At 56.2% G+C, this 12,202-nt stretch overlaps 1 protein-coding gene across 8 annotated transcripts in view; it reads left to right on the forward strand.

The window, feature by feature from the left end:
- The window catches only part of RPS6KA2 (ribosomal protein S6 kinase A2), a 363,002-nt gene that overhangs the window by 324,145 nt on the left and 26,655 nt on the right, over positions 1–12,202 (forward strand). For all 8 annotated transcript variants that reach the window (XM_027601223.2, XM_027601225.2, XM_027601224.2 and 5 more), the window contains 2 exons: positions 9,214–9,316; positions 11,761–11,891. In XM_027601223.2, the coding sequence (XP_027457024.1) occupies positions 9,214–9,316; positions 11,761–11,891 (234 nt within the window). The remainder of the gene's footprint in view (positions 1–9,213; positions 9,317–11,760; positions 11,892–12,202) is intronic.

The following is a 12,202-nucleotide window of genomic DNA, read 5'->3' on the forward strand; positions in this document are numbered from 1 at the left end:
TTCAAGGACCTGCATGGTGATGAGTGCAAGGACCTCCATGGTGATGAGTTCAAGGACCTGCATGGTGATGAGTTCAAGGACCTGCATGGTGATGAGTTCAAGGACCTCCATGGTGATGAGTTCAAGGACCTGCATGGTGATGAGTTCAAGGACCTGCATGGTGATGAGTTCAAGGACCTCCATGGTGATGAGTTCAAGGACCTGCATGGTGATGAGTTCAAGGACCACGGGGACAGGGCCTGCGGTCGGTGGAGAGATGGGGCTCAACTCTGAGCAGCTGGGGGCGGTGGGATTAATAGTGGGGTGGGGGCTGTGGATGGAAAACCACTGGGAGGAAACACAGGGGTGAGGGGCTCTGGCTGAAGCGACCTCACAGGACTTCTGCCGGACACAGGCCTGGGGTCCAGACATCACCTGGTGCAGGGAGGGCCCATCACATGTCGAGCCTCGGGCCCCAGTCCTCCAGGCTGATGCCACGCTGCCGCTTGGAGCTGGCCGCTGGCCAAGGGGCTCCCGAATCTCATTCGGACCCGCCGCTCGGAGCCGCCTCCTGGCCTGTCAGCATGGGGAGCAGCCAAAGCTGGGCTTCGTGTGCCAGGAGGATGTCCCTCTTTGGATGTCAGTGTCTTCCGGTCCTTTCCTGATGCGCACACAGCAGGCATACTCGGCGGCGGGGGGGCTCTGTTCCCTGAGCTGACAAATTAGCCTCGAGAGACTCTAACAAAAGACAGGTGTATATTACATTAATGTCCTCTCTAGGACCAAGGCTGTTAGCGGTGTTTGCCTTGCTCCCTGTCTTCGTCCTGTCACCTCCGTGGGTTCCAGCAGCAGGGGCGCCGTGGCAGCCCGCCCTCAGCCCCCAGGGTTATGACCTCTGACAAGGTGCTGATACGGATGCTGGATGGAGCCAGCTGTTCCTGGAGCTTCTGACCTTACCCTCCTCTCTCTTCCTCTTCTGAAAGTCGACCCACTGGGAGAGCACCAGCTTCCTTAAAACCCGCTTCTGTAGTTCTGATTATGCAGCTTTTACGGGGTTAGGATTCTTTTCAACACTGAGACTACAGAGAAGCACACGAGATGCTGGCACACCTGTGACCTACCCCCCCAGGTGCCCCTGTGACCTCCTTGCCAGGTGTCCCTGTGACCTCTCCACCAGGTGCACCTGTGACCTCCCCGCCAGGTGCCCCTGTGACCTCCCCGCCAGGTGCACCTGTGACCTCCCACCAGGTGCCCCTGTGACCTCCCTGCCAGGTGCACCTGTGACCTCCCACCAGGAACACTGGTGACCACCCCGCCAGGTGCACCTGTGACCTCCCGCCAGGTGCACTGGTGACCTCCCCGCCAGGTGCACCTGTGACCTCCCACCAGGTGCACTGGTGACCTCCCCAGCAGGTGCACAAGCCTGGTTAAAGGACCGGGTCAACATCAGCTTGCGTTCAGGAAAGTGGACGGTGGAAGCAAAGTGCTTGCCCGTGAAATCTCTTTTTCCTTAGCTTCCTGGAATGTAGAATTATAAGGAGCTCGGTCATCCTCAACTCACAGATGGGCACCTGGAGATCTTTCTCGGTCGATTATTTCTGCGTTCCATCCAGCACGGAAGCTCAGCTGTGCCTGTGGTGATGAGGCCTCAGGCCAGCCGGCTGCGCCCTAGCCCTGGAGGGCCAGCATGGCGCCGCGGGCAGGAGCCTCAGAAGCTGACCCCTGGGGGCACGGCCCCTGGTGCCCCGACGGGCGCTCTGCTGCGGGTCGTCGTCTCCCGCCCACAGACTTCAGGGTAGAACCGCACGCCCCCTTCTGTTATCACTCGCTGTTCCCTGTGTTCAGCCATGCTGTTGACCACGTTTCGGGTGCTTCCAGGACACGGACACAGAGCAGTGGCCGTGACACCCCGGGCTTTACAGCCTGGTCGGGAGGGCGAGGCAGGAATCGAAGGCTGTGCCCTAAGTCACAGAGAGAAAGCGGCACCGTGAAGAGAGCCGCTGAGGGGAGGGGTGGGGCATCGGAGCCGAGCCCCTCACCTGCCCCTCCCGCCCCCACGCTGGCCTCTCCACGCACCTGTCTGCCGAGCACATCGGCCCTCCTAGCCCCGAGTGCCCCTGTGAATCACTTATGTCCTCCTCCTTATGGCTTTTCTGAAAAGCCAGCTCCTCGCTAATGTCTGTCCCAAGCCTTCCCAAACGCAGCTCCTCGCCCAGCGCCCTGACTCCCCTGACCTTGCTGCATCCCCGGCTCCTCGTCACCGTCCAGTGTCCGGCATCACGTCCCTTATTCATGGTGCTGATTAGGAGTCTCCGCCCCCTGCTCCTGGAATGGAAGCCCCAAGGGTCAGGAGTCACTGTCAATGTTGGGGAGAGACGCCGCCCGGGCCTCTGAGACAGCCGGGCTCAGAGGAGGCCCCTGACAAGCAGTGAGTGAGCGAGGGAGCAAGGGAGTGAACGGGACAGGCTCTCGGGCAGGAACCCACTTCTCTCCCTCTCTCTCCGGGGTACCCAGCCCTCGCCGCCCACAGAGATGAGAAAACAGGAGAACAGGGATGGCTGGGGCCGGAGATGGGGACGGACCGTGTGGGATGGGGGATCCTCGGGCTGCAGCTGGGAGGAAAGGGGAGGCCCGGCCTCACGGCTCTGGCTACCACTCAACACAGCAGCTTGGCTTGAAGGATCTGCTTGCAAGTTGCTGCAGACAGATGCTTCTCTCATCCCAGAAGGGGCGCCCCCCGAAGAAGTGGGCATGTGGAGGAAAAGCCAAGACAGCTTTGTGAAACGGTTGGAATTTTCACAGCACGATGATGACCTTGAACACTGTGCAGGTTGGGCTAACTAACATGCCTCCTGGGGAGCCCAGGTCCGCAGGAGCTCTGAGCAGAAGCCCGGCTTCTTTCTGCAGGCATTAGCAGCCACCCGGTGAGAGTCCGGCAGGGAGACCAGCCCCAGTGTGCACGGCTCGTCCCGTCTCTGCATTTAGGGCCAGGTTCCTGCCAGGGCAAACACGGTCACTGGATATCTGCACCAAGAAGGTGGCGTGCTGTATTATTTCAAAGTAATCAGACTAAAATTGAGGTTGGGAAGTTTCTTTTGTTGTTTTTAGCATTTAATTCCCTTTTGTTTCTGAGAGAGGCCCTTCAGATTCATGGGGACCAAGCGTACATAACTGTCGCTTCTGTATTTGCCCGAGGATGACGAGGCAGGGAGAGAGGAATGGAAGGATTTCATTCCATCCCAAGCCCTGAATGAAAGCAGCCAGGGAGTGGTTAAGGGAGAAGAGCTCCGAGTCACCACTTTTGTGCAAATTCACTTATTTTGTAAATAGTATTTGGCGCTTGTCCGTGTCCAGGTGAGCAGGCTGGCTGTCCATGCTATGGCAACGGAACACACAGCTGTCCTCAGGTTGCTCCACGGCTGCACGAAATGTCTTGTCCAGCCACAGAAGAGGTGTGCGGCGTGGGTGTCCCGTCAGAGACCCGACACAGGCAGGAGCTGGTAGGTGAGGTGACATACTCCCAGCAAAGCTCTCCTCGGGACCACAGCCTTCTCTCAGCTGCGGCAGGCCTTCCCTGGAACCAGACGAGTGACCCCCATGTCCACCTCCCTACCCAGCCGTGATCAGCTGGTCAGCCTTGGCCCCCACTCACACACCGAGCAAACGGCAGGCTCGAGCCTTGAGCCTCTCAAGCGTGGGCTTGAGAAAGCAGACATGAAATGCGAGGCACTGACTGGCATCCAGTGCGTAATGATACCAACCCCCTGTCCAGACGTGCCCATTCTGTTTCAGCAGCTTAGATAAGAAAACCACAGCACAGTAGCATTTGCAAAAACTATGAATACCGGAAGGCATTCCCTCTGCCCTGCTGATGCTCAGGACAACCACACAAAGCCATTTCCCTGACCCAGCACAAACCCAGTGCCTGCCTGCCTCGGGATCCACCCTGGAAAATAGAAGGATATTTATTTCACTTTCTGCTTCCCTCTGTGACCCAAAACTGCCAGGAGAAATTTTCAGGTGACCTGCTGGAGCGGAATGAGTCCATCACAGCAGATGTGGGGTTACTGCCCCCGTCTGTCCTGCTCTGCCATTAACTTGTCTGCAAAGCCGAGCAAATAAAGGGCCGCTGAGGAGCGGTTCTTCCTGAAAGCTGCTCTGTCTCATGAGCCGAATGAAAAATTACAGTTACAGCCCCGAGGCCTTGGGAGAGGGTCACGGGGAGTCCCGCACATACACCACGTTTACTCTGCCCCGTCGCTGCATTAAAGTTCATCACCACAGGCCACGGGAACCTCCTCCCACGCCCTGAGGAAGACCTCCCGCCCAGCCTGGCGCCCCTTGCCGTGGGACCAACACCTGCTGAGCCAGGCTGGGACCTTCACTGTACCTGTTCAGGGCCCGTTATCACGACGACTTCTATTAATGCTAGGAGCTTGTGCTTGAGTTGTTCTTTTTACATTTCTGAACCCTTCCAAGGGTACCCTCAGTGGTTACTCAGTGCTGTGGGAGGGACACCCAGGGAAACCAAGACACAGAGCAGTGAGAAAAGAGCCCAGGGTCCGTGGGTGAACGGGCAGCATGTGCCAGAGCCCCCTCCCCTTGCCGGTCATGTGTACCAGCAGCAGCAGAGGGAAGTCTTGCCCACAAGACTGTGCAGAGTGGATTTTAGGAGTTCGGTTCCCAGGAGCGGTTGGCTGCTGGCCAGGATCTCAGCGCCTGTGTCGGTGGCTGAGGGAGCTCCTCCCCCTGCCCAGTGGAAAGATTTCTATCAGTTTATTCCCACGTTGAATACACCAGCAGAACTTCTCCTTTCAAGGAGCCCAATAAGACTCTTCTTTCAGTGAATAACCGCTCCTCGGCTCTGCAGTGTTGTAAATCCAGATACTTTGGCTGGAACGGCTTTCAGCGGGGGGAACCTGTATAGACAGAGTCCTGCCACGTGGACCACCGACCCATCAGATCCCCCGGGTGCACTGGGGCCATTTGAATTCTCCCTGTTACCCTTGCAAGTCTGGCATCACTCCACAATATTTCTGCGTTGCTATTTCAGGAATAATCTATAGCAGTGCCATTTCCTAATTTTGAGATGCCTGGAGCCAAAGCTGCCTGCAGAAAGCAGATGTTAGGTCCTTGACCCCGAGCTAGAAGCAGCTTCCTATTGCGTTACCCAGTCACCATTCTCAGCCTGCCCCCTGGTTCTCCCCTTCGTCATCGGAAGGTCGTTTAGGTATAAATAGCCCTGGTGCACCTGCTCAGAGCCTCCTAGCGCATCCTGGCCTGATGTGTAATCTGTTCCCATGTGGCCATGACTTGTGTTATCCTAAGATCCTGGGACAAGTGAGATGATTTAAAGTGCTGCCTGGTGAATTTGATCATGAGACCCCATTCTCTTTCCATCAGTGTGGGATGGATTGTTCTAGAGGCTCAGAGAGGGGAATCTAGGTCAGAATTATAATGCATCTCGTCAAGCTCAAAACCTACAAGAAATGCTGCCGCCAATCATTCTTGATTTAACCCTGTGTACGGCAGTTTACATTATAAAATGAGAAGCAAGATTACTTTTTCCCTAAAACCTCAAACCCACTCCTAGGTTTGGACACAGAGAAAGAAAGCAGCTGTAATAATAACGCATTCCAAAAGTTGGTCAGGAGGAAACTGACCAACTTTAAGACTGCATAAGGGAGCTATCCAGAGAGTGGAGGGCACCAGGGTGCCTTATGCAGCCCTTTGCTACCTGCTGGAAACCAGGATGAAACCACGGCGTCCTCAGGGACTGGGAGGGTGGTGTTCTGGGGCCACCCTTGCACAGGCTATGCTCACAGGCAGATCAAGACCAGGGACCGGTGTTCTGAGGACGGGGGGTGGGGGGGGGCCTGTGAGGGAACTCGCCCACCAGCAAGCCCTTGTTGGGCTCTCCCCCACTCTCCCTCCGGTCAGTTAGGATCTCCTTAGTGAGGCACAGGCTTCCAGAGGAGGTTTGAAAGCACAAGGAAAAGCAGGCGTCCACATGCACGATGCCCAGGGAAGCTGGGGTCTTCATACGCCCTAAGCGTGCTGTACGATGGCTGGGTTCTGTGACCGGCCCAGGGGGCATGCACCGGGCTGGGAGTGCAGTGGGAAAGAGGGAATTGGGCCTCCGCACCGGGCCAACAAGCGTGAGTGTCCTGGGGCGGGAGAAGGCAGGAGGTACCACATCCTCCTTTGCTCCCTGAGTTATCGCTAAACGCTTGAGTTGAAGAGGGCAGCAGTCTCCACCCAGATGAAGCGCACAGCCGCACCACTGCTGGGGGGCAGATGCCATTCTGATGCGTTCCTTCTCCTTATGGGTAAAGGTGTGGAAGGTGGGAGGCTCTGTCTCCCCAGGAGGTCAGCCTCCCGGCCTGCACCGCTGTGCTTCTCTCGGGGGTGAGGAAGGCAGAAGTCTGGGGTAAAGCACGTGACCCCGGGGGTCAGCTTGGTCAGAGGAGGTGCCTGTGTTTCCTTGGGCTGCTTGGATTTGCAAAGCCTTGCTCTCCTCCTCCGTGGGGAGGGGGGGTAGAGGGATATGGCAGGACAAGGAGCAGACGTGGGCAGGTTTCTGCAGGGAGGGAAAGGGGGCTCGGGAAGTCACCTTGACCTCCCCGCCCTGCTTCTTATCAAAGCTGGTGTACAGTTATCCGGGTGGTGGGCGGACGGCAAGCGAGCCTCCTGGGGTGTCTCGAGCACAGCAGAACGGTGAGCGGCGCCACGGCCGCTACCCACCTCGTGTCTGCACACACACCCAGTCGTCACCGCCCATGCCTCCAGGTCCTGCTCCGTGTCCCGCCGTGGAACAAAGCTGCTTCGGTTGAGAAGCCTGGAGTTCAGGGACAGTTTTGTCTGCAGCCGTAAGGCTGGGGGCAGGGCCTGGTCTCCTGTTCCCAGGGGTCCTGTGTTGGCAGAGCTGGGGCGAGAAGAGAGCGGAAATGTACGACCTTCAGCTCCAGGTGCAAACGCCTCGCCTCTCGTTTGGATTGAGTGACAGCCAGCGCTGTGTGCATGTAAATAAATGTTCGAAAAGCAGGAGCCCTGGCTCTGTGGTAGCGATCTCCCCCCCCCCCCCCCGCTCTCTCTAACTCCCTCTCCTCCCCCACCCACTCCCCCAGGTAGCAAGAGAACACATGCCTGCCCAGGGAGAGGATGTGAGTTTTCCTTGAGCAGGACAGATACTGATTTAATAATGCAGCTCAAATACCACTGGAGCATCACCGGTGTGAGCAGAAAGGGTCTGAGCCCCGCAGGGCTGCGCCTGGGCCGTCGGTCTTGGTAACGACTAGCATCCTCATCAAGGTGCATGACTCGCTCGTCCTTATTCGATTTCCTCTGACAAGTGCATACATCAGGGAAGTTTATTCCCACCGCAGAATGCGTCACCGCGGAAAGTAGCATCTTTCTATTTCTGGAAAGAGCTTATGGAGTAAATCAATTCCTAATGAAATCGATTCACCCAGGGCAAAAAATGAGCAGATAATCGAGGGTAGACGTTTTCTTCTGGCGGCTCCCAGGTGCTCACCCTGAGCTCTGTCCTTGCACGCCTGCGGCTCGTTAAACCCGGGGGGCCCAGCGGTCACCAGCCTGGACACAGCTATTGTTCTGTCTGTCACTCCTGCCAGTTTTCCGTGGCCGCCTTGGCTTCTGGAAGGGTGTGCTCCCAGCAGGGATCGGAGCATCGCACCCTCCTGCCGCTGCTGGACCTTCCCTCACCACGAGCGCTGCTCTAACGGGAAGAGTCAGGATGCCCTGGTCCTCCCCCACCAGCCCTCACTCACTCCTGACCTTGCACAACTCGCCCAACCTGTCTTAGCCTGGGTTTCCTCGTCTGTAAAGTCAGGGTGATAAAATCTGCTTTTCTGTGTTATGGAAAGATTTAGAGCAGATTGGACGGGTGTCACTGCGTCCGTTTTCTGAGCCATGAGGGTCCCTGGCTCCAGACCCACTGAGCAGAAGCACCAAGAAAGGGCCTGAGGGTCCCCTCTGATCAGGCAGAACTGGGAAAACTCGTGCTAAACGGTTGCCAGACCCCCCTCCTGGTGTCCAAGCCCTGCTGCCCGTGCCCCAACCCGCCAGGCTCTCGGCACGCTTGCCAGCGCCGCGACTTCCGTACCCAGGGCACGCCGACGGACCCAGGACTGTGACGTTCTGAAGTCCACCCCATGGCTGCCCCACAGCCTCAGTCAGAAGTGGCACCCTGAGGCCCCCGCACCTCTCCATCACTTCCCCCACTGGCCCCAGCTTCCCCCTCCTGCCCACACCCCCTTCTTCCCCATCTGTGGCTTTATCCAGCTGGTTCCCAGGCCTGCTTCCAAACTGTCTTGTTCCTGAAGTTGACTCTCCCCAAAACAATACACTGTTGCCCTTCCTAAGAGCATTGAAAGCAACATCATCAGGTTGGAAGGCATTTCCAAGAAGGCCAACATCAGAGGGAAGCCGTGAGGGACGTGGAGTTTCTGTGCATCAAAGGTCAGGCCCATGACCTAAGTTCAGGGCCGCCAGATGTGGCCGTTCTGGAGAAGTGCTGATTCTCCCCCTGGACTCGGCTCTTCTCACGGGCTCATCCAAGTGCACAAACGCGTGTAAAGGAACGCAAAAGCATGACTCCGCCCACTTGAGCAGAGGGCTCTGGACCCCCACACCTGGGGGTACCAGGGTAGGTGCCCAAGGGCAGTGCTACAGCCCCGGTCACAGGCTCTGGGAGGTGTGTGAGGAAGGGCCTGGTTCGTTCTAGCTGGGGACCCTCCCGGTGTCCCCCAGGCGCGGGCCCCCCACGGTGGCCAGGGCGGGGAGGGGGGCGCCAAGCAGCAGGGGCTCTTCCCTGCCGTCCCCCGGCGGGGGGCGGTGCTGGTGAGACGCGGCTGTCCTGTCAGATTTTACCTGAGAAAATTTTTCAAAAAAAAAAAAAACATTCTGCCCCCAAAAAGTTTTTAAAACCTCATATGGCCCTTAATGAAGAATACTTAGCATGTGTCCAGACCGTCATACCTTCAATTATGGCTTTTATATCAAATATCTTCTATAATCTCCACACATAAGAGACACCGTGTTTTCAGGGCGCTCGTACATGGGTCAGAGTATACGGGGTGCCGGGCGCAGGTGCAGACCGGGGGGGTGTGCGGAGCCCGTCTCCCCGCCCCCGCGGCCAGCCCTGCTCCTCGGCATCGTCCTCCCGGGTGCTCTGTGGCTCCTCCTCAGCGTCCTGTCTTGCTCTCCCCGCAGAAGCTGTACAGGAAGGAGATCAAGCCGCCGTTCAAACCAGCGGTGGGCAGGCCCGAGGACACCTTCCACTTTGACCCCGAGTTCACAGCACGGACGCCCACAGGTGTGCACCGGCCGTGAGTGCCAGCGAACCCGGGGTTCTGTCCCCCTGTGGGTCCTCCTGCTCCCCGGCCCTTAGGGAGGGCGACGTAGCCAGGGGGTCTCAGGTCCGAGAAGGCCTCCATGGAGGGTACCGGTCGGTTCTGACTTTCTCGTTCTCTCTGCTCCGCCGTCAAGGTTTAAGTGAGAGAACCAATTCTCAGTCCTCCACCCGGTAACAGCTGGTTTGGAATCACGCAGGGGTTCTGTGGATCCCCCTCTCCTGCTGCCTCCTGTTCTGAGCTGCGATCCGGGGACCACTTCTTTCGGGCGCACACAAGCAGGGGGCCTCAAGACAATGGAAGTGTCTCCCGTAGTTAGAGGGTCTGGGGGAAGAGGCAGGCTGCGGGTGATGTCTGGAGCGGTGTGAACTCTAGAACTTATTCGTGCAAACCGCAAACACCTGTCAGAAAAGCCCTCTCAGCTACTGGGCGTCAGCACAGCCGACGACGCGTACTTTCATGAAAATCGACAGTCACTCTCAGGGTCTGTCAGACTCAGAACTGGCCAGCTCCCTCTAAAAGTTACCATTTTGTGACACTGATGAGTTAGTATTAATTTTTTGGCGGTATGGGAATTGCCTTGGTCTGCTCAGGCTGCCATGACAAACGACCATCCTGGGCACCTCTATCAGCAGACATTATTTCGGTTCATGGGGAGGGCGCTCTCCCTGGCTGGCACACGGCTTCCCACGGTCTTATTCTGTGCTCGAGGAGGAAGAGCGGGCGAGATCCCTGCTGTCTCACCCTCCTCCTATATGGACACCAGCACCATTGGATCAGGTCTCAGGACCTCATTTAACCTTCATGACTCCCCGAAAGACCCCGTCTCCAAAGACGGTCACATGGAGAGCTAGAGCTTTAAACTACAAATTTTGGGGGAACATGGTCAGTCCAGTCCGTACAGTGGAGTATGTCGTATAATGGTGTTATGTGAAAAAAAGGGGGGGGTCTCCTGTCTGTGGGGGTTCTTACTACTTTTGAATCTGAAATTTCCTATGATTTTTAAGGATAATCGTGAAACAAATAGATGGTCAAATACAAAACACTATGTGAAGAAACTTGGAAGAGAGAATCTACTTTGTTCCCTTTGAGTTAGGCTGTGGGTGCTGGGAAATAAATCCCCACCATACTAGACTAGAGAAGCGTAATTAAAACCCAGAAGGCTCCACTGAGTATTTTTTAGAATCTGAAAACCATGCGCTGCTAGAGAGCAGAGAAGAAGCGCGGCGGGTGCCAGGCCGCTCCAGACCCGGGGCTCTGCTCTCCGGCTTGCTTCGTGCTGTCTGCCTTTTTCCTACACACAATTTTGGCTTTGAGGTCTGCCTTCTCTTGAAAATCCCCCATGCTACCGCGGGGTGCCCTGAACGTCTCCACCAAAGCACAATGGATACATCAACCTTATGCAAATCTTCAACCCCCAGGGCGCTTTGGTGTCCTCCTACTCCAGCTCAACCCAGGGAATGAGCCAGAGCCCGGCAAATGGTCAGGGCAGAGCCTAGCCCAAGAGGTTCATTAATAGCCCCTGAGGAGTGTGTGTGCTTTGCAGGGGAGAACAGGTCTATTAACTCGAACTGATGCATTTTCATCCGTGAATGGAGACTTTGCAGATCAGATAAGCACTGTCTCTGAACTAGGGGCCCAGAGTACACGGCCATGCCTCCCGTCGCCAGGGCTGTCTCCCCCTACACAGACCAAGCGGTGGCGGACAGGCTCAGGGTGATCAGACGAGGTTCAGATGGGTCTTCACGGAGTCACCACCACCGCTCACAATTGGTTGGTGTGACTGGCAGGCCTGAGTGATAGGTGGCATAAATAGAATTTACCATGCTTGAGAATCATCTGGGAGATGCTGATTTTCAGCACAGTACTTAAAAAGCAGACACCATGAGTTGGATAAAAGAAAATTTAAAACTTTGATGATCCCATGACTAGTTTCTGACTAGTATGTTTGAAGGGTTTTTAAATCTTGGACGGGCACCTCTCACCAGTAAGCGCGCTCCAGTGGGCAGCTGATTTGTGCACGTCCAGGGGATAGAAACCAGCTTTAGTGTTGGCTTAAGTTTAAAAAAAAAAAAAAAAAAAAAGACCGTAACCCACCGCAAGGCATTCCCATTCTGCATCCAGAAATCTCACATACAGGATATGGATTATCCACTGTTTCAGAATCCCCTTGCCGTAACTACCCTTTAACAGAACCATGCACTGAGCTCATGTGCTTAGAAAATTCTACCTTTTATTAATATATAAATGTAGAGAGAATGATTTTTCTGTGTCCTTAGCACTTCAGTTACCACCCAGCACAAAAGCAAACTGTATGGTGTCACAAATTAAGCAAAAGTGATTGGAGAATTCAAACGAGGAAGCCCCTCCTGGAAGTTTGAATTAATTGTCTCGTTGTTACCTGCAGACTCACCCGGCGTCCCCCCCAGTGCCAACGCGCATCATCTGTTCAGAGGATTCAGTTTTGTGGCCTCAAGTCTGGTCCAGGAGCCCTCGCAGCAAGATCTGCACAAAGCCACGGTTCACCCCATCGTGCAGGTAATCCCGTACCGCCAGGCTGCTCGCCCCCAGCAGGTGTGCCCAGAGAGGCGCCAGCACCCATGTCACACGTGGGCTGAGAGCAGCCTGGGTCCTGGGGTGCTGATGTGGGGGGTACCGACTCTGTCCCCAGCCTGCTGGGCGTTACTGAGTCTCATGGTGATCTGAGCCATGCCTCTCGCCCCTGCTCCACATTCATCCTCACGAAGGGAAAAGAGTTCTGACCAGAATGTCCCTGGGGTGTGTGTGTGGCTGGAGCCCCCACAGGCGGTCAGGCGGGGGCGTCCTCACTGTGTGGATCGAGTCAGTAC

This window comes from Zalophus californianus, chromosome 7 (assembly GCF_009762305.2).
Source record: "Zalophus californianus isolate mZalCal1 chromosome 7, mZalCal1.pri.v2, whole genome shotgun sequence".
Classification (NCBI taxonomy): Eukaryota; Metazoa; Chordata; class Mammalia; order Carnivora; family Otariidae; genus Zalophus; species Zalophus californianus.